The sequence below is a fragment of the Trachurus japonicus genome, chromosome 16 (genome assembly GCF_045865225.1).
Source record: "Trachurus japonicus isolate A0001 chromosome 16, Traja_1.0".
Lineage (NCBI taxonomy): Eukaryota > Metazoa > Chordata > Actinopteri > Carangiformes > Carangidae > Trachurus > Trachurus japonicus.
In genome coordinates, this window is record NC_140922.1 from 9,946,244 (window position 1) to 9,971,359 (window position 25,116).

Below are 25,116 nucleotides of genomic sequence, written 5' to 3' on the forward strand. Positions count from 1 at the left end.
ACCCGAGACTCAAAAGATGTATTTGCACCTCATTACGTAGCCTTATTCCCCTGCACCGAGGCGAGCGCAGCAAAGGATGCACCTCCCCTGTGCCCATCCATTTAAATAACAGCTAATAGGAATTCAACCAGTGCACTATAAAACACACCTAGATAGGTGAAGCAAGTTTCAGAGGCGTTTAACTACACAACACTTGGACGACCACGCTGGCGTTAATTAATTTAAAGGCTGTTCGGAACAACAAGTTCACCACATGGCCCATTTAGTAGCTGATCTGGAACAGACAAACTTGGTAATTTGCAATTCCGCAACAACTGGCCAACTCCATCTGCTGTGGAAAGTGGTGTGATTCCAGCAAAGCAGAGCAGCGACTGAACACAGCCTTTCTTAAGATCGTCTAGTGTCTGCTAGCTCTTAAAGGGACAGTTCGGCAGACTAACAGGGCTATGTGTTGCTGTGCACGAGGCCACCATGAAAAAAAAAGGTGTCTGTCAACACTTAAAAACCGTAATAATCCAATATCTGCTATCTCATGTAGCATTTACAGTGGTTCATCTTTCCTGTGGTAACGGCACTTTCCTTTGGCACTACTGTACATTTTTTTTGGCTGCTGACTGGTGATGGTTGGGTTCTCTCTGAGTTCTCCAGTTTCCCCCCTCGTTTCCACAGACATGCACATTAGACTGATTGGTGTTTCTAAATTGCTTGTAGGTGTGAATGTGAGTGGGTGAGTTTTGTCTCTCTATGTCAGTCATGCAATAGACTGGTGATCTCTCCCTACTATATGTCAGCTGGGATTGGCCCGAGGATCCTGCATTGATGAGCGGTATAGCCAATGAATGAATGGATTCCTACATTCAAATGTATCTATGGACTATGACCCCTATTACGCCGATTTCTGATTCTCTGAACTGACATGCGCTTGCACTTATGGTAGGGATAGAGTAGGTAAATGGATGTTAGATTGTTTCAGTGGATGCTTTTAAAAGTGTATAAAATACTTTTGTTTGGTGGCCACATAATGTAAGTCTGCTGGCGCTACCTCACATAAATCCACATCAAAAAGCCTCAATTTGATATCCATACTCATCTCATGTCTCTGTAATGGCTATCCAGCACTGCACATTTGTTATAATGAGAAAACAAGATCATGAATTTTAAAAAAAAGCCCCAATATTCCCTTTAAATCCCCTTCCTTTAATTGGTTTTAATAACCAACATTTCTCACCACCAAAACAATGAGGGTGAGTTTACAAAAAACTACATTAAAATAAAATTAATAGCAATATCTCTTTTCAGACATAGTAGCTGCATTACAGTTGATAATCCATAGTCTTGTAGAAATAGTTCCTGTACAAACAGTGTGTCGTGTGGATGCTGCTGCTTAATATTTCAACATTTTCCCACTGCTGTGGGCAGCACAAACAGAAAATACTCATATTCACCCCCAGTCGATTGCAGTAGCTGCAGAAATCTCTGAGAAACTGGTCTTAAAACCTGGGCCCATAAAATGAGAACTATTCACATCACAACATGCTGTGGCTTTCGAGCAGTGATTTCCAGCCTGAGGTTCTGGACCCCCACCCAATGCTGTCCCAAAAAGTTTTTTTTTTTTTTACATCTATAGTGTCTTCTTTTCATTTTTGCTGTTCTTCCTCATAAAATCCTGGGCACTTTCCACCTCCAGGCCTCTAACAACGTCCCTCAAAAGAAACAAGCTGAGATAGAAAAGTTGGTTTTTGGTTGAATTGCTCATAACTCATTTCAACATTAAAGACAAACCTTGTGCTGTGAAGGCACAAAGAAACCATTGTTTACTATGGAGCTGATACAAAAAAAAGGAGCCAAGAAGCCAGGGAACCCCAGCACTGGAGAAAAGGGTTTTTTTTCCCCCACTATTTAACAGTAATCTGAATGGCACCATAGGAAAGCCTTATATGAGACATGCTTGGCGTGAGTTTTCATTTGAGGGTGAGTGGCTCTTTGGGGCTGTTTTCTCAGCTACTGCAGTTTAGTTCACTGTGACTTTCACGCGACAAACTCGCCTCACTAACATTAAGGCTGCTGCTGCCTTCTCCACTCAACCGTTCACCTCATACACGAAAACCAAACCCAGCGCTCGCAATCCACTCACTCCTGCATCTGTGTAGCTCGTGCTCTGCTCTGACAAAGTCCTGGCCCCAGGAGAAAATAGGCATATGCTCCACCTTTACTTATCTGTGGAAACATGAGAACTTACTCCTATCCCATCAAGAAAACATGTAGATTTTTATAACAGATCTGAAGAAAGGGAGGGGGGTTAATGACTGCTGCGAGCTTTGAGAGTCAGAATATACTTGTTCATGGAAGGAGAAGGAGAAAAAGCGATACAGTAAGTGGAAAAGACAGTACTTACAGGCAAAGTAGCAGGAGAGGAGGAACACCAAGGAGAATATGACCAGGAACGTGATGTCGGTCTCCAAGATTCCTGGAGGAAGGAAAAATAATAATTAATGCAATAGAAAGATGGAAAACGCAGAGAAAAGAAGGAAAAGGGTAGGAGGAGGAATCAAAACCAGAAAGTAAAGAAGTCAATGAGGTTCAGGAAATATCAAGGTGAAGCAGACAGGGGACATTTAAGCATAGAAAAAAAGGGGGAAGGATGAAAAATACACAGGTAGGTACGTGATGAGGATACTGGATTAGTTGAGAGAGAGAGTGTTACACTGTATGTAGAGCAGGAGAGAGAGAGAGCATTGGAGATGTAGGAATAATTCATTTAGAAGCTACTTGGGTCTCTTCTTCTTTTCATCCCTTCCTTTCAGTTCATCTATCATCATTAATTCATTCAGCCGTCCCTTCATTATTGTAATTTGTTCAGTTCAGTGTGCTTTATTGGCCGTGCTAAGTGGTGTTGGCTTGTGCCATCAGCGATTCATTCCATAATCTCTCTCTTTCTGTCTAATCACTCTTACCGAACTCATCTGCAGAGAAATGCTGCGTCCAGAAAGACTGGCCATTGGTCAGTTTCATCTCGTACTCCAGCTGCAAGCCCTCGCCCTGTGAGAAAGGGGAGGGAGGAGAAAAAGAAAAACAAGACTCAGACAGAGTGTGTGAATATTTAATCTCACCTGCCTTTTCTCTCGTACATCGTTTCAGGCTTTGTGATCTGTACAAAATATACATTAAAGCTTAAATTTATGCGGAAACTTCTGCAGGTTGACGACCCTAAAGAGCAAAGAGCAGCAACAAAGCTTTAAGACTTTCCTTTATGATATCCTTCTATTTCATTATAAAGCTGACAATGGAGAGAGACCCAAAGGACTTTCCTTTGCTGGAGCGTGTTGGAAATAGAGGTCGAATGATAGTGGATTTTCAATGGCTGATTGAATAATGATAGTTTGGAAAAGGAAAAAGCTGATAACCGACTAATTGGCTGTTAGCTTATGGGGGGGAAATGGCACTGTTGTAAAAGAACAAGTCCACAAGTTGGTGGTATCTTTAGTTTTTACAGCTGATGATCCCATACTTAGAACTTTATCACACACACTGTAGAGTGCGCTTCCATTGGCTGGTTCTAAAAATACCATCTTTTATATAGGAGAAAGCTAGTTAACTCGTTGTCTTTATTGCTTTGTATGCTGTGCAACATGTCGATCATATACATAAGGCTTTATTTCATTCAAAGTAAATAATGTAATGCTTCTCTGTAATATGAAAAGGGAAAATGTATCGCATATTTCACATTATTTGCTTTCTGTTTCCCATCTTTGCATTAATCCATCAGAACCAGACTGAAGCTAAGTCAAACTTTACCCAGCAACATGTGAAGCAAAATCCTTTGTTTGTTATCTAAAATAAATTACCTAAAGTTCTCAGTAAGTAAACGCATTCAACAACTTTGCAAAGATTGTAATTTATATAAAGATCTATCCAGGAAAAAAAAACCCACACAGGTAGAATAAAAAATGTGACAAGACATATTTGGTACTTTTTGGCAGTTACTGATATTCGCTGCAGCTACTGTGGGTTGGCATCACTAAAATATTGAGGTGTGGCACCCTGCACTATTAATAATGCTGATATGATGACTAAGCCTTTATTTCTCATCACTAACAAAGGTGTCATAATACATAATTCAGCCTTCAAGACCTGTAAAAAAAAACCTAAAATATAAGCTGTAGCACTAAAGAAGGAAAATGAAAAGCCCTGAGGATGTCTGATATATCGCCCTACGTAAGTGACAACGCCCTGAAACCATGCGCCACCTCTGCGCGATTATGATATAAAACATCTTGCTCGTCGCTGCAGATCATGAGACAGTTTTGCTTTTCTAAGCTCAGTGATTCATCACTTTCTGCCGCAGAATTTTCCCACTGATGTCGATTATTCACACCAAATTGTCATGTGTGAGAGCGGGCTGGATTTACAGCTGTCTGACTTCATCTCACTTCCATGTTGCAGGCGGAGTGTTGTGATTTAGTTTGACATGGGTGCAATAACCCAGAAAAACAAAAACAGCCCAGACTAGCACTGCTTTAAAGGGATAGTTCACCCAAAATTGAAATTTCACTCATTATCTACTCACCCTCATGTCGACTAAGGGCTGGGAGAAGTTTCAGTCTCGGCATAGCAGCGCATGTCCATATAACGGTTGCAAATGGATACCAACTGTCTTCGTAACAAAAAGACACACCAAAAAACACCCAAATACCTCCATGCTGCTCGTATGTAATGTCCGTCTTGTATTGAAGCCCCGAAATGCGAAATTATCCCGAAAAAAATTAAATAAGTCTATTTTTCAAGCTTGTTTGTAGCAGAAGCTCCTCTTCCTGGTTCGTCAAATTTGGACGAACCAGGGTCTGTCCTCTTGCCAGTTCGTCCAAATTTGACAAACTGGAAGAGGAGCTTTGAGAAGCTTCCGCTACAAGACAAGCTTGAAATACAGACTTATTTAATTTTTTTCGGGACAATTTCGCATTTCGGGGCTTCAATACAAGACGGACATTACATACGAGCAGCAAGGAGGTATTTGGATGTTTTGACAGTTGGTATCCATTTGCAACCGTTATATGGACATGCACTGCTACGCCGAGACCCCCTGTAACTCAGAGAAGCCACGGAGGACTCTGAAACTTCTCCCAGCCCTTAGTCGACATGAGGTGAGTAGATAATGAGTGAAATTTGAATTTTGGGTGAACTACCCCTTTAAGTTTGGAAAAAAACATCTTTCGGGTTTCTTCCACCATTTCCAGGTAAAAACCCGAGGAGGAAACTTCCAAATCCTCTGGTGGTTTAGCTGCTCAGAGTAATTGTGTCATGTCGTCACTCGGTCTCTAAACTGGCCTCAGGATCCCCCAGGTATGTGAAGGAAGTTGGTGGAGAAGCTAGGCCACTCTGCCTACTGTACTGTACTACCAATGTGAAGACGACCCAGATTATCAAGATGGATGGATGATCATATCCATAGCAACTGTTTTCTCTGATTTAACGAAGAATATTCTCACTGTCAATTATTAATAGTAACTGTGACACATTTATCAATTATTTGTTGGGCTTATAATTATGGATTGCCTACTGACATGAGTGTGGTGCATTGAAATGTAATGAGAGACAGCGCAGAGATGACATTTGCGTATGTTAACATGCAGGAAAGGAAGAACACTACGGAGGAAATTAACACACTTGTGAGGTAAACCACCGTGGGAATGGTGTTAATTTTTGGCAGTAACACAAGTGTCAAACTGAGAAGAATCGGGAGGTGAGAGAAAAGAGGGATGGAGGTGGGTTAGAGAACAAGAGAAAGGGGACAGAGATGGGTTGACAATCAGAGCACAGAGAGCTCATTTCACACACACAAGTTCAAAGCTGATGGAGTTCGCGCTTGTTTCGATGGAGCGAGGGAAAAGGGAGAGGGAGGAAGGAAAAAAAAGAAGACTTTGATTTCATTCGGCAGCCTGAGACTCCATCTCGCTCCCTCTATCAAAAAGGGCGAAAAGCATGGAGCGTTCACTGCCACAAAAATCAATACAGACACAAAGAGCAGGGAGACGGAGATAAAGAGAGAGATAGATGTAGAGAGGGAGAAAGTTAAAAAAGCAGGTGGAGGAGAATGGCAGAATGAAGAGAAAGGAGCAACGGTAAAGACGGAGAGAGATGGATGCAGGAGAGAAGTTGCACTTCACAGCAGCGCTTCTCCATCTGCGGGACAGACGGAGCATCGCCGGATGTTTTTTGGGGCGGTTGCGTGTAAGTTTCAGGTGTAAAAAGCCTCCACCTCTGATCTGCTGTACTGATACATCACAGACTGAAGGCTTTCTCAGGAAAATGTCTGTGCAGTCTTGTACATCATGCGCTCCCCTGAGCTGCTGATAACTTCATTTAAAAGGACTTCAGAGAGACTTTCGAGAGCGCGGATCTCGTCTCTGGAATAAGAGTGTTTGGTTACAGCTTACAGTTGAGTGTTCCTCTGAAAATACAGTATACACAGCCAGCGAGGAAAACCTAAACAATATGCCCTAATGTGATTCTAAAACTCCAGCATTTGAACATTGCACATCCATAAAGATGAAAGACGAGAAACTGTTTTTTATTTCAATAGACTGCTGAAAATGAAAAGCAGTAGATAGCCAAGACATCCAGAGTTTTTGTCACTTCAAAGCCGCGGAAGGCTTTATACAACTGTTTTCACAGGCTGTGTAACACTAACTACAACGAGTAAATTGACCTTGTCGTGTAAAATAGGTGAAGTGTCTCTTTAATATGCTGCTATAACAGCCTCTGCTCTTCTGGGAGCTTGAACCACAGGATTTCAGAGCAGGGATTTGCAGAATTAGTGAGGATGGGCACTGCTCCAGTTCATTCCAAAATTCTTCAACAGGGCTCAGGTCAGGGCTCTGTGGAGGCCCCCCACGTTCTGCTACAACTCTGACATCCACTTCTTAGGAAAAAGGACCACCTGGTGCACATGAATCAAAGACTTCTCTCACCCCAAACTATAATTATTTGCACACAATATAATTATTTGCTCTAATTAATATACGTAACTAATAACCATCGAAACCAACCATGTTGGTCCATGATCTCACACATCTGGCCAATTGGTCTGGCAAAGATCCAGTATCACTGAACAAAAAATGCAATAAAATAAAAATTGATACTTGATCTTTGCAGCTGCTGAATGAGTGTGTATTTTCCCTGCATCATTGACAGGGAAACATTCACTTAAAATGTGACAGAGACACAAATCAAATGAACAAAGAGATAAATGTTAAATATATCTGATAATGAAAATATTTTTAGTTGCAGCACTAAAAATTCTTTACAGTGTTGGTTCACAGTGTGAGGAAAACCATCTTTAAATCATCAGGTCTGTTCATTTCCCATAAAATAAGGTGAATCTCCCAAAAGACCCCAAACATCATCAAATACTCTGTTTACTGTTTCTTATTTATTACACTACAGAAGTGTGAGTGCAGACTGGCTCACTATCTGACACAGCAGGATGCGATAAGTATCCACCTCCTGTACGTGACTGTGTTGCTGGGCTTTATGCGAGGTGCAGATTACATTTCTTTTTTTGACGGGGACCCGAGGACGAGTACAGTTAGACGCTGCTGTCTTTCTGTGGTGGCTCCTCTATAAAAGTTGAATCACCTGGCCAAGTTGACAGCTGAGAAATTTTGGCCATTGTAGCAGTTTGCACTCATTAACTCTTTCACTGCCAAAGACGAGTTATCTCGTCTTAGCGAATCCAAGCGTAGTCTGCCAAAGACGAGATAACTCGTCTTAGCGTTTTTTTAATGGCAACGCCATGCTGAATGTCTTGCCCTACTCCTCTGTGAAGATCAGACTTGTATCATCAAAATAAAGTGCAGAAAAACACATTTGGATTGAGAGATGTAAAAAATATAGCGTATCCCCCCCCCCTCACGGAGCGGTGCGGGTGTCTGACTGCAGCGGCGCCGCTCCGTGACACTCTGGCCGCCGGTGAGAGCTTCGGGGGCGGCGGCGGGGCTCATGGCGGCTCGGCAGCTCGTCGAAGCTCCGTGCAACTCCGTGATACAAAGCACAAACGTTAGTAACAACAACCCCGTCGATCGCTCGTCGTTAGTCGTCAAGAGCGTTTGGAAAGTCGCCAGATTTTGCGAGAAATCACTCGGATAGCAGCTTGAAAACCCCGCGATCTACAGTAGTGTGGATGAGGAACGGACGGCGCCGGCGAACGTGACGAGAGAGGTAAACGTGGTGGGAGTGTCTGTACTCTGTTGTGAGCGCACATGTCTGTGGCTGTGAGTTCAGGGGGCGTCAGCCAGAGCTGTCGGCTGTGTGTGTGTAGATGTGTGTGAGACAGAGAGAGTGAGTGAGACCGCTGCCTGCTGACCAGAGGAAGCTGGATCTGATCTAAAGCGCCGTGTTTCGGCTACAAAAACCTGTCGAACTGATCCGCGCGCGCGCGCGCACACACAGACACACACAGACACACACCGACACACACACACACACACACACACACACACACACGTATGCACACGTATGCACACGCACACGTCACGTACGCACACACACTAAAAAAAAAGGAAAGAAAAAGTTGTAACTCAAAGAAAAGAAAGAAAAAAGGCTGCAGTAGTGTGTGTCAGTAGCTAAATATTTTGTCTTTTGTCATCAAAAGTCATTTGTCAGTGTTGATTTAGTTGTTGTTTACAAGAGAACAACTGTACAGATGTTGAGGCGTCACTAAAGCAAAATATAAAGGAGCCAATTGTACTGGTTCACCTGAAAATGACAGCCGACACAAAAACCTCTTTTTCTCAAGATTTTGGTGCCAAAATGGCATTTTGGGCTAAACTAACCTATATTCAACCGTCAATTTCACAAGACTGGAACAAGATAGAAACAAACAGGTTTTTTTGCTGGAAACTAGAGACCCTCTTCTTTCCTTTGATGGGTTGAATGTGTATGTAGTAACAGTACATAATATTATGGTGGGTCTACGGAAATCAGTCAAAAAGCTGGAAAATGCCTGGCAAGCTGGAGGAAGCTGCTGTGAGAATGGCTGGCAGTCAAAGAGTTAACAGCCGGTATAATTTCAGCTCTTCCGTGGTTCCCTACTGGGGTAATTCTGTTTCATTAACAGCAGTTCTGCTCTGCATAATAAAGCAGTCGTTGATTACAACCATTCAAAGCTTCTTTTTTTCCCCCACTTCTGTTTATAAGAGCACAAGGATAAACGCCTTATAAACTGAGGCTCAGACGACAGTGGCTTGGGTCGATGAGATGAAACCATGTTATTGAGTTGCTCTGTTTTCTGTTTATTTTCCATTAATGGCGTCTAATTAGTTCCTGAGTCCTCTTACCTTGACTCATCAAAAGAGTTTTTTGAAAGGCAACACTAAAAAAAAATGTGTGCTATATTTGCCTGTTCAAAACTTTGTGGCTCTACACTGATAAACAAATGTAATTAGAGTGTGGTTGTACATTATGATAAAAACAATATGACAAGAAAAGTGAAATACCACTTCTCAATGGACATTTTTGTTTTCGAAGGCAGGAGAAGAAAAAACATTTAAACCTGCTGATTTTTGTCATTGTACAATTTACTTGCTTGAACATCCTTCATCCTGACTGCCAGAGGTTGTCTGCTCTGTAATTTGCGATGACCTGGATTTTATTTATAATGACAGTTTCCGCTGATGAAACAATGATTATTTGCAGCCTTGAGATTTCCTGCAATAATTAATCAAGTGAAATTGCCAGGAAATGTTAAATAATGATCAGCCTCATATTTTACCATTTTGTGCAGCCAAGTGCATCTGGGGGATTGAGAGTCGGCATCCTCCGGTTTTTAAAGGGCTTATGAGCCGATATAGATTTAGACGCACTTCAGCGCAGGTAAAAACTGAGATACAAAGTACATAAAAGAAGAGCCGGATAAGAGAGAAGCAGGAACAAAGAGAAGAAAAATATGTCGCTGCAGATAAAAGTGAGGATGCTGGGGAAAAATGCAGGAAATGAGCAGAAGGCAAAGAAAATGAGACCAGTGAGATGGCAAGATGGAGAGGAAAAACACAATTAGAGACAGGCTGCCGGGAGAAAGCAGGAGACAGAGAAGTAAATAGATATGAAATGGCGTGGAGCTCGTCACAGCCTGGTGACAGAGAGTTGAAAGAGAGCAGGACGCAGCCCGAGATTGTGAGCGACAGAGGTAGGAAGGATGGAGAGGTGTGAAAGAGAAAGGGAAGCCAGAGGACGAGTGACAAGAGACGGGAGGTGGAAATTGGCTGCGGGGCGCGGCGTGCATATGTCCCCGGGAGTGGAGACGAGCTTTTATACTCAAGTCCAACAGCATTAGGCAGCGTGTCCATCAGCGGACGCTGGCTTGACACTAGACCACACTCCGCAGGAAGTATCCGCTCTAATCACACCCCTCTTCAGATACTGTAGCACGCCAGAGACAGCACAAAAACAAACACCCCCAAAAAACAACGGGAAAGGCATGATTGCTCACACGCAAACAGTGAATCATGTCCAGGAGCATGACAGCGATGTTACCCAGAGTGTGACACTGATAGGCAGGCAGGATTACAGTGCTACACATTCAGCAGAGTCTTACTTATTCAGCCTGTGCCTCACCTACTTTCAAAAACATAAAAACATCGCACACAGACAACCAAGAACAACACCACACACGCACACACACCAATTCCTGGGATTCGTCCTTGACTGAAGCCTTCGGTGTAGGTGGATGCATCATCACCGAGCAGAGCTATCATTATACCAGCTCATGATTCCTCCACCGAGTGCCCCAGTCCAGACTCACATCATCAAACCACACACTGGCATCTACCACTTGGCTTGTTTTCTTCCGGCACGCCATTAGCACGACACTGAGACCCCCCATTATAAAACAACACAATGCTTCAAAGTCCCTGAAGCTACTGAATCAATAGGCTACAGTGCAGCCCTTGTAAGGCATGTTTAGTACAGTTTAAGCAGAGAGTTGCAAATTAAGCGTCTCTGTGCTTTAGTGCAGAAACACTGTGGTTCGGGAGATAAAACACTTCACAGTGTCCAGAGGCGATTCAGAGACAGATGTACTGATACAACATCAGCTGTAACATGTAATGAGTTTAGGGCATGGGGGTGTGTGTGAAGGATTTGGATATAAATTAGCATTATAAGCAATGTTACATTTGGGATCAGTTCAGATGGTCTGCAACATATCTATCTCTATCTTTCTACATTGTAATAAATCTAACTAACAATTTACTTGCCGTTTTTCACATTTTGCCTATTTAGATTACTTACTTACTGAATTCAAAATGTTGCCTGGTGCAAAAGGCTGAAATGTGAAAGCACATGCTGGGACAAAAATTATGCTCAAGTTAATTTAAAATTTATAGGGAGCCAGCACGAAAAGTAGTAGCCTTAAAACATCCAAGGTTTCACAGAGCCTTCCTCAGGGTGTGCTGGGTATGTTTTCACCTAAGTTTTCCCACTGCACCTGAAATAAGTCTAAGTTTTATTGTGTTTTTTTTTTCTCTGACTGCAAAAACCCCAAACTCTGATTTATAATGTCAAAACACGTGATAAGGATGATGGTGGGGATGGAGGGATGATGGTGACAACAGCGATGACGTTTGTTTGTCTGGAACGAAGCAGTACACAGACACAGTCACTACGCGGGCGTGGTAACCATGGTGACGGCCTGGCTGTGTGCTGCATGCCCTCCTAGAGAGGGAGAGCCTGTCGGGCCAGAGGTCAGTGCTTACCCCACACTTGCTGAGAGCGATGTACCACCATCTCTCCCTCACTGAGCGGAAACTGCGGCCTCCCACGCAGCTCAAAACCTCATCGTCCCCCTCGCCCTCCACCTGAGAGAGAAACACAGAGAAGGAGGGAAGGGAGGGGGTGCATAGAGGATGTTGTTATCCAAAAAAAGGCAATGCATTTTACCTCAGAGACACACCGAATTATCACAAGTGGGAGCCTGATACATCAAGATATGAACATATTTCACACCCAAATATAGCCTGAAATGTGGCAACAAGATCCACTAACCGCCACGACAATGGAGCCATGCTGGCAATCACACCTCCTAATGTGATAAACAAACATGTTGTGTTGCTTATTGAAAAAGAGATAAAAGGAATATTTAGGGAAAAAAAACAAGACACAAAACAAAAGGACAGGGTAAAGGGCGTATTTTGAAAACATTTCTGGTTGGCTGAGATGCATCAACTATGGTGGAAATGTGTGCATCAATAAAATGATACAAAAACAACATTACAGGCCATTAGCTCGCACTCCCCCGCTCTGCGTCTCTGCCTCCTTTACATATCTCTCTGCCATTTTTGCATCACAAAACAATATGAAGAGAAATGATGAAAAATAGCCAAGACAAAAAACAGTAATATAATTCTTTTTGTCACAGTCATTGTTAATAACATACAATATATACAATTAATGTTACCCTTACAATGGATTGTGCGGATTCTTTTTTTTTTCAGGGACACCAGAAGTATTCGTGTGTGTGTGCATGTGTGTTCTTACCACGCAGCCTGACCAGGTGTAGCGTGTGGTGAGGTTGATGACCTGGTTGTTCTCTGGCCGCAGCACCGCCTCCTTCTGGTAGCAGTTCTGACGGAGGAAGACAAATCAAACTCTAAATCAGAACATGCGCAAGAAAGCCAACACAAAGTGGGCGTCATCAAAAATGTCACTGGAAGTGCGTCTGCGTTGCCTCTTGGTCTATCCAAGATACTGGAATTAAATCTTCGTCTCTTGGGTGATGGATTTCTCCCCGTACGACTGGTTATTGTTAGTGCAAAATGGTTAGTCTGAAGTGAAGGCCGTATAGTCTGAAGTGAAGGCCGTACTATTTCATGCTGAATCTGTCTCAGAGCTGAGAGATCGCTGAAGCTGGAAGTTCCTCCATGTGATATGACGTCTGTGTGTCAAAAAGACGTCAGCAAAAAGAAGAGTGCGCCACCAAGGTGACTGCATGGTTCAAGAAATACCAGGTGCTGGGTGAATGTTTTAGCCTTGATTAGTACATTATGCCATAAAACACTTCATAACTGTTCCGTGTCATTTTGTATTCAGAAACTTACTTGACTTTAATAACACGAGAAACAAAATCTGATGTTATATGTTGATAAAACACTGAGCTGATTAAACATGGTTTTAAAACAGGTGGGTGGATGGTTCGTGTGTGTGTGTGTCTAATAAATGGCTGCGTTATACATTATTCATTGGTCGTGAAAGCAATTTAGTGTTGATTTTATCAACTGTGTCAAATTACATCAAGCACTTTATTAGAAACACCATACTGGGAAGGACCTCCATGGCTTTTTCTCCAAACAGCCTTCAGCTCTCTGTAGGATGGATCCAACAAGAGGCTGGAGGTTTTTCCTTTTGAGATTCTGCTCCATGTTGACACGACTGCATGCAGATCTGTCAGCGGTTCACATGTTCCACCACATCTCCGCTATGTTCGACTGGACTCAGATCCTGTGTCCACTGTCAGATCCTGTGTCCACTGTCCTGTGCCACTGCCTGTGTCCACTGTCATGAATCCAGTTTGAGAAGACATCAATATTCTAGGCAGGAGGTAGCTGTTACAGGATGGTACTGTAAATGTGGGGACTCATATGGCCGACAACAACACTAAGACGTGTTCAAACAGTTGCTGGTATTGAGGCTTAAAGTGGATTCCTGAAAAGATTCCTCCTGTGCCATTACACCATCAGCAGCAGCATGGACTTCTTAATCGGAGGAGCTGAACCATCCAACCTCTCTGAATAGTAGACAACCTGCTCCATCATGATCTTCTACTGTAGTCTCCCCATCACTTTCAAAGATCAACATTGTTCATTCTGGGATGCTTTTCTGCTCCTCACAGTGGTGGTTATCCGACTTACCGTAGCCTTTGTGGGAGCTCAAACGTGTCTGTCCGTTTTTCCTTCAACCTCTTTCATCAACAAAGTGCTTCTGTCTGCAGAAGTGCCACTCTCTGGATGTTTTCTGTTTTTTTTCCCCCACCATTCAGAGTAGAAACTCTGGAGACTGTTGTGTGTGAAAATCCCAGAAGATCAGCAGTTTCAGAAACACAAAATCCTGCCCATCTGGCATCAACTATCATGCCACAGTCAAAGTCGCTCAGATTCACATTATTTTCCCTCATTCTGGTGTTTGATGTGAACATTAAATGGAACTCCTGACCTGTATCTGCATGATGGTATGCCATGCACCTGCCATATGTCTGGCTAATTGGATATTTCCTGAATAGCCAGGTAGGCAGGTGTTCTTAATAGGAGTGCTTGGTGAGTGTATTTAAATGCAGCACCGGAAGAATTCATGCATGCATCCTCCTATAAGCTAATATTACACAAATCTGCTTTTCAAAAACCTAGAGAACTCTGACCTAATGCCTAAAATTACAGATTCAACCAGATGTTAAATGTTCTCTGCATAGATTGTGGATGGAAGAATGAGTCCGCTGAATGTAGAAATTACTCTAAATGGAAACGGTGCAGTCACTTAAATGTGTGGAAAGAGACACATTTTCCATTGTTTTAGCTTTGTACTCTGGCAGATGGGATTTAAAATGCAATGCAACAATGACTATTATGGGGCTGAAGTGCTGACGTTCAGCTCTAAGGATATTTGAGGGTGTTCACAATCATAATAGAACAGTGGAGTAATCATAGCCTTTTTTTATACATCAGCTCCTCTAGTTTAGAACAGTGCGGGAGGACAAAAATAGGTTTTAATTCTGAGGATGGTCTATCTGTTTGCCCAGTTTGGATGAAAATATTCTAAAATTAAGGCTGACAATAAACACTTTACACCTTAAATCCCTGTTTTAATTCAGATCCAATGTGTTTGAGTGCTGAGCCAAAACTAGAAAATGTGCTACTGTCCAAATACTTATGGACTTATTTACTGTAAATGGAGGCATTACTAGTTTCAGACCCAGAAAATAGATGTCTAATTGCAGAAATAGTTCCTCTTCCTGTCATTATCTGTGGTGCAGCTGGGCTTCAGGCTGAACTCTGTATTTTTTCACATTTTGTGCTCACAAATATGGATTGTGCCACTCTTGATTGCTGCATGTGTCATCAAAATACATCATTCCTGTGAGTGAAAAGCCTCTATTTCCTCTATGTCAACTTTTCAGGAACTGAGGGAGACAGTTTGTATTCTGAGCGGCAACTAACCAACGAGGGATCCTGCACTTCATGTTAAAATGTGGAAAAATTGGAGTCGCTGGGCTTCATTACAACGCTGACATGTAAATTAGCAAATGGAGCTGTATTTCTATTTAATAAGAGCTTGTCAAAAGACATGATGCAGAGTGTGTCGGTATCTCACCTTTTCAGGCCTCTTGTACACAACTGGCCACTGAGAACTGTCATCAAAGTAGAGCAATATGTTCTGACAGCAGCGAGACTGCAGAGAGAAGAGACAGAGGGAGAGAAAGGAAAAGATTAGGAAAAAAAGCTGGGGTGGGATGTGCATAGATCAGAGAGGAGGCAGTGAGACGTTTTGAGATTTAAATGACAAAAACTGTTTCCAAAGTCTGCAGGCTAAGATTGTGGAGCAAGGCATGAGTGTGAAGAAGAAAAACAGACACGCAGAAAGGTCGAGCAGAGAGGAGCAAAGGGAGGAGGAGAGGAAAAGAGGAAGACGGGAACAAGCAGAGGAAGAATCGCAGAGAGGTGAGAGGAAGGAAAGAAAGATGGGAAGATGACAAAATATGTGAGACAGTGAAGTACAGAAAGAGAAAGAGAGGGTGATGAATAAAATGATGCAAAACACTTTTGTTGTCATGGCGGGGGTAAGCTGCACCAAGGTGAAACATTTTATGGAAATAACAAGAATGGATAACAAGAACATCAAACACTGAACATATCAGGTCGTCCTACCTTTGGATAGCGGAACCGGAAGTCCAGACGTCCAAAGTCGGTGAGAAAGCAGAAGCGAGTGAGGAAAACCCAGTCCTGTAGTCAAGACACAGAGGAGAGAAGGAGGAAAAAAATTATTAAAATGCACCAAGCAACATAGAAACAAGATTCAGAGTCTACAGCCATGCTGGCTGTTCAGTGATGCTGTGCTTTGGCACCGTGGTGGTTTGAGCTCAGCATGCTACCAGGCACACAATGAGAATGACAATGTGCTGATGTTTACCATGTTTTTTTACCATGTTAAACCAGTTTCATTTAGCACGAGGGATGACTAGAAATAAGACTTTGTCTGGTCATTCTTTACTTTTATGAACCGGTCTGTCTTGCGTAAGAGTGATGTATGGTTCAAAATTAAGACTATAAAAAGTTTGGCTTCCTACCCCGAGGCAAACTCTGAGGCAGAGATGTTATTAAGGAGAAAGCAAACCATGGTCGGCTAAAAGAATTCAGTATTCTAACAGGCCTGGCTCTGTAAATGGGAAATAAAGTAAGTGCCTCACACTGAACCACACAAACCTATTTCAGCAACAAGGAACAAAGGAAATGAACAAAGGAGGGGAAATGGATGAAAGGAAACAGTGGGGGCAAAAATGGTAAATCTGGAACATGCTATTGGACGGTGTCAATTTACCAGAGGAAGGAGAAGGAGCATTCTGCCATGCTCATACACTGCCAGAGTGGCATGAATGGGATTGATTGGGAGATTGCAGACGAGCGGCTGCAGAGAAAGGTGAGCGCAATGTACTCCAAAACATAATTGCAGTGTCAAGACGGATTCGACAACAGCCAAAAAGGGAGGCGGTCAGAGGAATGAAAAACTGAAAAAGCATCAGGCAAGAGTGAGGAGTCGCTGGTAAGGACGGACTTATCTGCTGCGACTGGCCTTCGCCCCACATGACAGAAGGAGGAGGAGAGAGTCTGACAGGACTGGGAAAAAACTTTAAAAAGCTTTATAGATGATTTGACAGTACACCGGCTGACTGATGCAACAGCACACTTGTCAACAGCCTCCTGCCGCGGCAGCTTTGTCCCAGTGGTCACGATGGTCAATCCAACTATGGCAGAGAGACGGATGAGGAGTTGTGTCTCTGCTCGACAGGTGGGTAACAATAGCTTTGCTGTTTCACAGAGCCGATGGGTCAGGGCCGTTCTGTCATTTATTGACTGAGAGCCATGAAAGCATGTGAAAATCTCTGTGCTGCTGTTAGATGCTGAGATGTTACACAGGGTAAAAACATCTTCTCACCTGGGACCGTCTGTCTGTCCACTAAAACCTAACAGCTGTCCATCCAATAGATGTTGAGACATCTGTATCTGGACCAAAGTGGTGCACTGGCTGACTGACAACAAAAGACAGACACACTGACTATGTTGTTTACATGCACTCTGAATACGGTTTTTAAATATGCAGCAGCTACAAGACTATTCTTGTTTACAAGTTTATCAGCATATTCTGAATAAGCCTGCAATGGCGGGGTAGCAGCATCTTTACATCTGGGGCAATGACATAGACGCATACTTTGCAGTGTTACACCCATCCAAACACTTCATAATTACTATTTTTTTATTTTTTAAAAATTAAGCATAGCTGAAAATGACACCTTTTTTTCCCTGTTTCTATACATGCTAGTTTAACAGCTGTAAACTAGGGCATGTTTCATCAAGAAGTTGGCAACTGCCAAAAATGTGAAAACCCCAGTAGGAATATGCAGTAAGATTAAGTCGTATGCATGTATCAATAATGCAACCAAGATTGGAATACGCTCCATGTCTTAATATGATTATAATTTACTCTGAACATTGCCGTAATTCAACTAAGGTGATCATAAACTGCTGTTTAGATGGTAATGTCTTGTTTGGAATTATGATCTTAATATCATATAAACTGCACATTGCTGTGCATGCAGATATAGTCAGTGACACGTTTCAGAGCCAAGACCCTGGCAGAGGCTGTGGATAAGCATGTGGAAGTAAAAAATGTAGAGGTAAAGTAAGTCAGATGATGATAAAGTTATTGAGGACATAAACAGGGCAATAGAGGGAAAGAGAGGAAAGAGAGATGACGAGTTAAGGAGGGGGCGGAGAGATGGTTAAAAAAAAGAAGCTTTAAGTGGAGAAGAAAAGGAAGAAAAGTGGAGAGGCGGGAGGTGGTGCCAAGAGAGTAAACTTTTAGAGAGGGTAAACATAGAGGGCATTAAGGGGCTGCTGAGTACATTAATAAGCAAGAGAGGTGGAGAAGATGAAGAAGAAGAAGAAAAATATCCTTTCTTAATATTATTCAGCCATAAGCTTGGCAGCATGAGACCAGATAATAGTGCTGATGGTGTACTTCACTGAGCTTATATAAGGCACTGCAGCAGCATCGCCATGGCCGATCAGTCAGTGGTGGTCTCAAATTTATACGTTGTATACACACGTAAACACACATATACACACAAACACAGCTGTGGGCCGACACATTCTGTAGATACGGATCATAGTGCTGAACACAGCACTGACGCTGCATCACTTACATGATGTTTACACACACATTTCTCTATCTGGAGGGCAGCCCAGTGAGGCGGCCAGGGGAGACGGAGAGTTTCAAACCAAAGGGAGACATCAGATCTGTAAGCAGTAACAGCTACTCTTCGTCAATTAGTGAAGCAAATGACACAAGTTTTATTTGGGGAGATGACAGCAGAGACAGAACCAGGCTGGACTGAATCCAAAAGACTTTGATATAAGTTAGGGTTTTATAAGTAGTTTAGGTGGGGGTGGTGGTGGTGGTGGATCAATACAGAAAAGTATCACGTTATTTTTCGTGGCAATATTATATCGATTCATGTACGTGAAGTATCAATCTTTTATTCCATAAATTGCAAATACAAATGGAAGTGTTTGGCACCAGAGTATTTGAGTACTTTGTACAGTATGACTGTGTTGGTCAGTCTGGCGGCTTGACAATCCCACTTTGCAAGAATTAAAATGATTTGAGTGAGATGAGCAGACCAGAAACCTATCTTAATAGACAAAACAGATGATGACTATATTTTCCTTTAGTGACAGATTTAGCAGTGGCCAAAAGGTTCACAAATGGCAATGTATCACAATATGTGCAATACTCAGGGTAATGCCAAATTATGACAAAGTAGCAATAATATCATATTGTGACTTGCGTATTGTATAACTGGGCCTCTGGTGATTCTCACACCAAACATTTTCTTATAATATTATAGACTCTAGACTGGCAGCTGGTAACTTACAACCAGCTTATTGGCCATTGATAATCTAGTGCTCAGATATCACAATAATGTTTTTTATACTGTAGAATAAATGAAGGAGCTCAACATTCAAGCATCACCACATTTATCAATACCAGATCATTTAACAATGTTTCTAAACAGATAAAATGCATGTTTTAGTACCAGCACTGGTAATGTACCTCTTTCATTTAATAGATTATACCAAATGTTTTATCATATGTTATCATAGGCAGCAAAACAAGAACTTCATGAGTTTAAAGTTGACAAGATTCATTTGATGGGAAGACGAACTAAAAAAACAAATCTGATTCATCACTATTTTTTATTTGCATGTAACTTATTTGATACTTTTTGGTATCAACACTCTTTCTCGGGGCCTTAAAAAAAATAAATGTGGGACTTTCATAAAATCCGGCCAGACCTGGCTTTCATGAGCCTACAGGGCACTACTTAACCAAGCTCTACCTTTTTTAAGAGTAAAAAATATTTCATTTAAATTAACAAGCCTAAGAATCTGACCAAGTATTCAGAGACAACTTTTAATACCGTACTTGACACTCTCACTGCACTAGTTAGTCAATAAACCATTTAGTCAGTCGATAAAGAAATAAACTGCAGCAATTTTGACAATGGAGTCAGTGTTTCAGCCGCACTCACAAGTGTAATAATGGTTTGGTGTGTGACTACAATACCTAATCCTAACTAGATATGCTGAAACACACATTTATCATTTCACAGAACAGTCACTTGAACAGTTGAATTACTCTGCTGCTCTGCAGCTTTGGAGACCAGGAAAACACTTTCGCTTAGTACTTAAATAACAAAATCCCAGATGATGTAGTGTCTCATATCCGAATGTGATATCGTATTGATGTATCTTACAAGTTCTACTTCAGTTAATATTTACTTTCCCCTGAAATCAATTTCACTCTTCAAGCAAATCCAAAACATGACCACAACTGCATTCACGCCGCACACCAGCATCTGTTCCACTTTCCCCGTCTCCTCAAGGACTGGAGCAGGATTCTCCTCTTCCTTATTAAAACTGGCCTTAAGGTTGGTGGGTTGTTATGAACTCTTGATCTCCAACCAACCAACAAAACTCCCCATGCGCCATTATACTGTAATTACCTACGCCCTGCGTTCCCTTTACATAAACAAGCACGGTAATTTCTGTGCTGGGAAATAATGTGCAACCAGAGCAGCGTAGTGTGGCCGGCCCGGCGCTGGAGCCTGCATATATCACAGCAAACAAAACCGCAGCCATATTTCAGCTGCTGCCAGCCGCCTTCAGCCCCCCGGAGCCGTCGGGTTATAATTCATGAAGAAAAGAAACTCCAAAGGAGTCGCTGAAGCCTGAGACTCACTCTCCCACCACTGTGCGTCGTCCCGGGTGACGCTAAAGGTTGCAACCATGACAACGCGGGGCAGCAGAGGGAAGCACTGACCCAGGGATGAAACCCTGGAGAGAGGAGGAGAGAGGGGTGGTCTGGTTGGGATGGTGAAACGGAGGAGGAGGAGGCTCACCAGAGGCTAAGAGCTGTGAAAGACCTCCTTGTTGAGTGGACACACACACACACATGTCACACACTCATCGCAATCATTGGCTGGTCTGAAACACACACACACACACACACACACACACACACACACACACACACACACACACACACACACACACACACACACCACACACACACACACACACACACACACACACACACACACACACACAGAGACTGCATCAAACGTCAGCCCCCCCCCCCCACTACTACCAGTAGCACTAGCACCCCCGTTGCCGTGGCAACCACAGCATGCCTTAGCTTGCAGCTGCTAACACACATCAAAAACAAACAAACACTTTTATTTTGTCTCTCGTGTGCTCGTCCTTCAAATGATCTGCTCAATAATCCAGCAGTAATGTGCAGCTCTGACTGAACAATCAGATAGAGAATTGGCTCATATAGTCTTCAAGCCACACACACACACACACACACACACACACACACACACACCAACACACACATCAGAAATGAGCCAGTGTGAGAAACACAACGTGTAACACTCTGCATGGCCAGAACATGCACTGTACTATATACTGTAGAGTATATGTGCTCTTCTTCAACATTACATACCATATACTATTGTGGAGAAACCCCCTCCAGGACCACAGGCATTATCATGCTGCTGTTAGAGCCTCGGCTCTTGGAGAAAAGCTTTCTACAGGATTTCAGAACCTACTTTCAGGGATTTTCTCCCAGTCAGCCGCGGGAGCATTAGTGAGGTCAGGAACTGATGTCTGGTGATAAAACTTGGCTCGCAGGTGGTGGTTCACTTCATCTGAAAAGGTGTTTGATGGGGTGGAGGTCAAGGATCTAACAAGCATTTCCTCAAAAAACGGTAAAAAAAGAAGAGAAAGTAGATAAAAAATAGTCGCATGGTCTTATTGAAACACTCCACTTCTTCAGAGTGAATCTGCACAAGATTTGAAAGGATTAGTTGATTAACTGATTATTTGACTGACAAATTATTTTCATGACTGATTAATTATTTCAGATAAAGATTTCAGATCTATTTTTCAATCTTAACATGCATTTGTTCCTGTTTCTCTAAAAGGTTTGCCATCTGATAACTGAATAACTGATAACTGTGCAGGGGTTAGGCAGTGGGTCATTGATTATTTAAAGATTAGCCTACAGAAAATGAAGTTTAAAGAAATTGCATATCTCTCACTGTTTTCTGACTCAGTTTATCAATCGATTAATTGGACAACTCACTGGTGAGCATAATTGTTATCTACAGCTCTAATCTAACCCAAAAACAATCTAAATGCACAAAAGTTCACACATGTTTGCCCAAATAACACATCGATGCACAGCATAAAACATTATTTTTGGCTTATTTTCATGGCTGCTACCTTGGCCAGGTCCCTCTTGGATTTCCTGGGTAAATAAAGGTAAAATAAAATAGTTTTGCATTTATCCTTGTTGATTTAAATCTGATTAATCTTGATACTGACATCCATATGTATGGACAAAACATAATCCAGCTCAATTAAATGAGAACAATCAACAATCAACTTATTTATTAAGCATAAGTGGCAAATATTTGTTGGTTGGAAACTGAATATCTTTGGGCTGTTAGTCAGACAAAATGTGCAATTTGAACCATTTCAAATGATAATTTATGAGCAGACAAAATAATTGGGAAATGTATTGATCGCAAACGAAAGCAGTCTCGAGTGAATATCAATTATATACTGTAGTTCAAGTCATTTTCATGGAAAAATATAACTTTCTGATTTCAGCCTCCATGTCAATTCTGAAGATTTAGCAATATTCTTCTCCTGAAGTGACTGTATGATTGGTATAGTATAGTGTTAAGTGTTAGACAAAAGGGACATGACACCTTGGGTTTCAGCAAAGTGTGATTGCTGTTTTCAAGCAAACACAACCGTCATATGTCAATCAAAGAATTTACCAGTGGTGAAAATAATCATCACTTGCAGCGCCGCAGAATTAAAAACAAGTTTTTGTAGATACTTGAAGCTAGGAGCGTATTTATCTCCAAAAGTAGACTGCTGAGTCAAACAAGGCCATTACTGCATCAGCAAGCTAGCATCAGCAAGCTAGTATGGTGTTTAACAGCTGTTGGCACAACTCACCGACCAGGGTCAAGCCATACCAACCACAACCACCAGACTGGGCAGCCTATAGCTCGGCCACTGTGTGTGTGTGTGTGTGTGTGTGTGTGTGTGTGTGTGTGTGTGTGTGTGTGTGTGTGTGTGTGTGTGTGTGTGTGTGTGTGTGTGTGTGTGTGTGTGTGTAAATGGGCATCAGGAAAAAGACTTGAGCCCTGGAGAACAGCAGCAGTGGATGAGGTGTCTACCTTAATCCCCTTTTAGTCTTCTTATTTCCCCCATGGCCACTGCATTGTGATGCAGAATCACTCAGCCACCTCCCCAAGTGTGTGCGTATGTACACCCCATTAATCAAGTGCTATGCCCTGATGCAGTATCCGGTCAATTTAGCATCTCACAGTCTCATTCTCTTCGTCCTTTTCTTTCCATCCCAGTCTTTCTCCTCTTTCTTCTTTCTCTCCCTCCCTCGCAGTTTCTGTCCTTTCTTCGCCGTAGCTTTTCGGCTTTTTCTCTAGATCCCTGTTTGCTTGCTAAGCCTCATTAACAATTAATTACCAATCAGCTAGTCAAGTCACCCCTGGACCGCTGGGCTTCTCAATGATTCATTAGTCAGGGTTACACAACGCTGCAACGCATAAACACACCCGCACACAGACACACAAACACACTCAAGCTTTGTCCCTCTGTCTCTGTCTCTCTGGGTGTTTCACACAAGTACACACACAGACTTTGTGGAGTCACACACAGAAGCACACACAAGCATATGGACACATGTAAACACTCCTTCACACGCACACACTTGCACACACATACGCACACTGCCTGTATCCAATCACAGGATAACTGCCTCTATTGAATGTGAAGGTATTTAGTTATCAGTAGATTGAGATGGAAATTCCACGCAGACAGAGATCCCAGGATCTGCTGCAAAGTCGACCTGAAGGACTTCTCAGTGACTTTTAAAGTCTTTTTTATTTTTGCAAAATTTCAAGAATTTTCCCCAACATGAATTAAAGGAAGGCATCATATCCTCCACCTCTTTACTTTGTGATCCTATTAAAGTCTATAAATCCTGGTGAAATCCTTCATTTTGAAACTGCTGTTCAACTCCAACATTCATCAGTGTGAAATGTTGATATTAGGATGGAGAAAGGCCCGGGGATGAACACGGGGGGGCTAGATTTTTAAATGAGAAAAAAAGGCACTTTCAAGGGCATCTGCTCATTTTCATTAATTTTCAAAAAAAGACAGAACTTTAAAAACCTTTCAGGTCTAATCCACAAATTTCCATCAGCTGAAGAAACCAAAGCCATTTCAACCTGTTTTCAGTTATGTTGTAACAGGTGGATGCAGTTAACTAGACCTGAATGCTGAGATGTTTTTATAACAAAACCATGATGATATGAAAGTGTGCGAAAGCTGCAATTTTGATTAGAAATGACACACTTTAAAAGCTCCTTGATAGGCTCAAGTAAATACGTTTAAGCTGATTTCATTAGTTATAATAACAACCGTCAATTCTGTCAGCCGTCCAAACGTCACTAAAGAAAACTCTTGGTCATTGCCGTTAATAAATTCTTTGCATGCTGGTGTCACAATATGCTAAATGTGACTAATATGATGGTTTAAGTTTTCAGACCACAGCCGACTTTACTTTAGAAGTTTCCTTGAACTGATGCATTTGAAAATTCTCTGGGTTGACCAAACAACTAGTGACATCAAATATTAATTTTCTATCATCCTATTCATGTTGAAACAAGAAAAATGTGTCATTATGCTGGGTACAAAACATATTTTATTCAATACCTCTTTGAGCAAAACTACAGGCCTGTAGATTAATTCATAGATTAAATCGCAAAAATCCCTCTAAATCCCTCAGCCCTATTGGAAACTAATGTTTGACACCTCTAACAGCCAGTCTGTGCACTGTGAAAATGTAACTAAGCAACACAGCTCAACATAAGGTCAGCCGAGGACTATACTGCTGTAAATGCTACAAACTCATTGACACGGGAGACAAACAGTGTGGATTTACTACCATTCTCAGGGGCCCTGTGTTGTTGGGGCCGTTAAAAAAGCTGGGGCCAGTTTTTATTCCTTTCCCTGTTCACATTCTCCCAGCTGGGTTCAAAACAGTGACCTTCTTCTGACCTTAAGGCGTCCGCTCAGCCGCTGCCGCTCAAAGGGACGTTTTATCAGCACCTCCACACGCCATGAGACACTAACTAAGGCTAAGACAGTCCACACATCTCCCCTCCTAAAGAAAGTGGTGACCTGTCGGCCA

At 42.2% G+C, this 25,116-nt stretch overlaps 2 protein-coding genes across 3 annotated transcripts in view; one reads left to right on the forward strand and one right to left on the reverse strand.

Moving 5' to 3' along the window:
- Positions 1–25,116, forward strand: part of LOC146971730 (trypsin-1-like) — a 215,863-nt gene that overhangs the window by 23,230 nt on the left and 167,517 nt on the right. The gene's annotated exons all lie outside the window — the stretch shown is intronic.
- Positions 1–25,116, reverse strand: part of tmem145 (transmembrane protein 145) — a 41,688-nt gene that overhangs the window by 13,414 nt on the left and 3,158 nt on the right. The window contains exons 2-7 of the mRNA XM_085801145.1: positions 15,909–15,983; positions 15,355–15,432; positions 12,532–12,618; positions 11,751–11,852; positions 2,955–3,039; positions 2,396–2,467 (exon numbers count right to left, since the gene is read on the reverse strand). Of these exons, the coding sequence (XP_085657271.1) occupies positions 2,396–2,467; positions 2,955–3,039; positions 11,751–11,852; positions 12,532–12,618; positions 15,355–15,432; positions 15,909–15,983 (499 nt within the window). The remainder of the gene's footprint in view (positions 1–2,395; positions 2,468–2,954; positions 3,040–11,750; positions 11,853–12,531; positions 12,619–15,354; positions 15,433–15,908; positions 15,984–25,116) is intronic.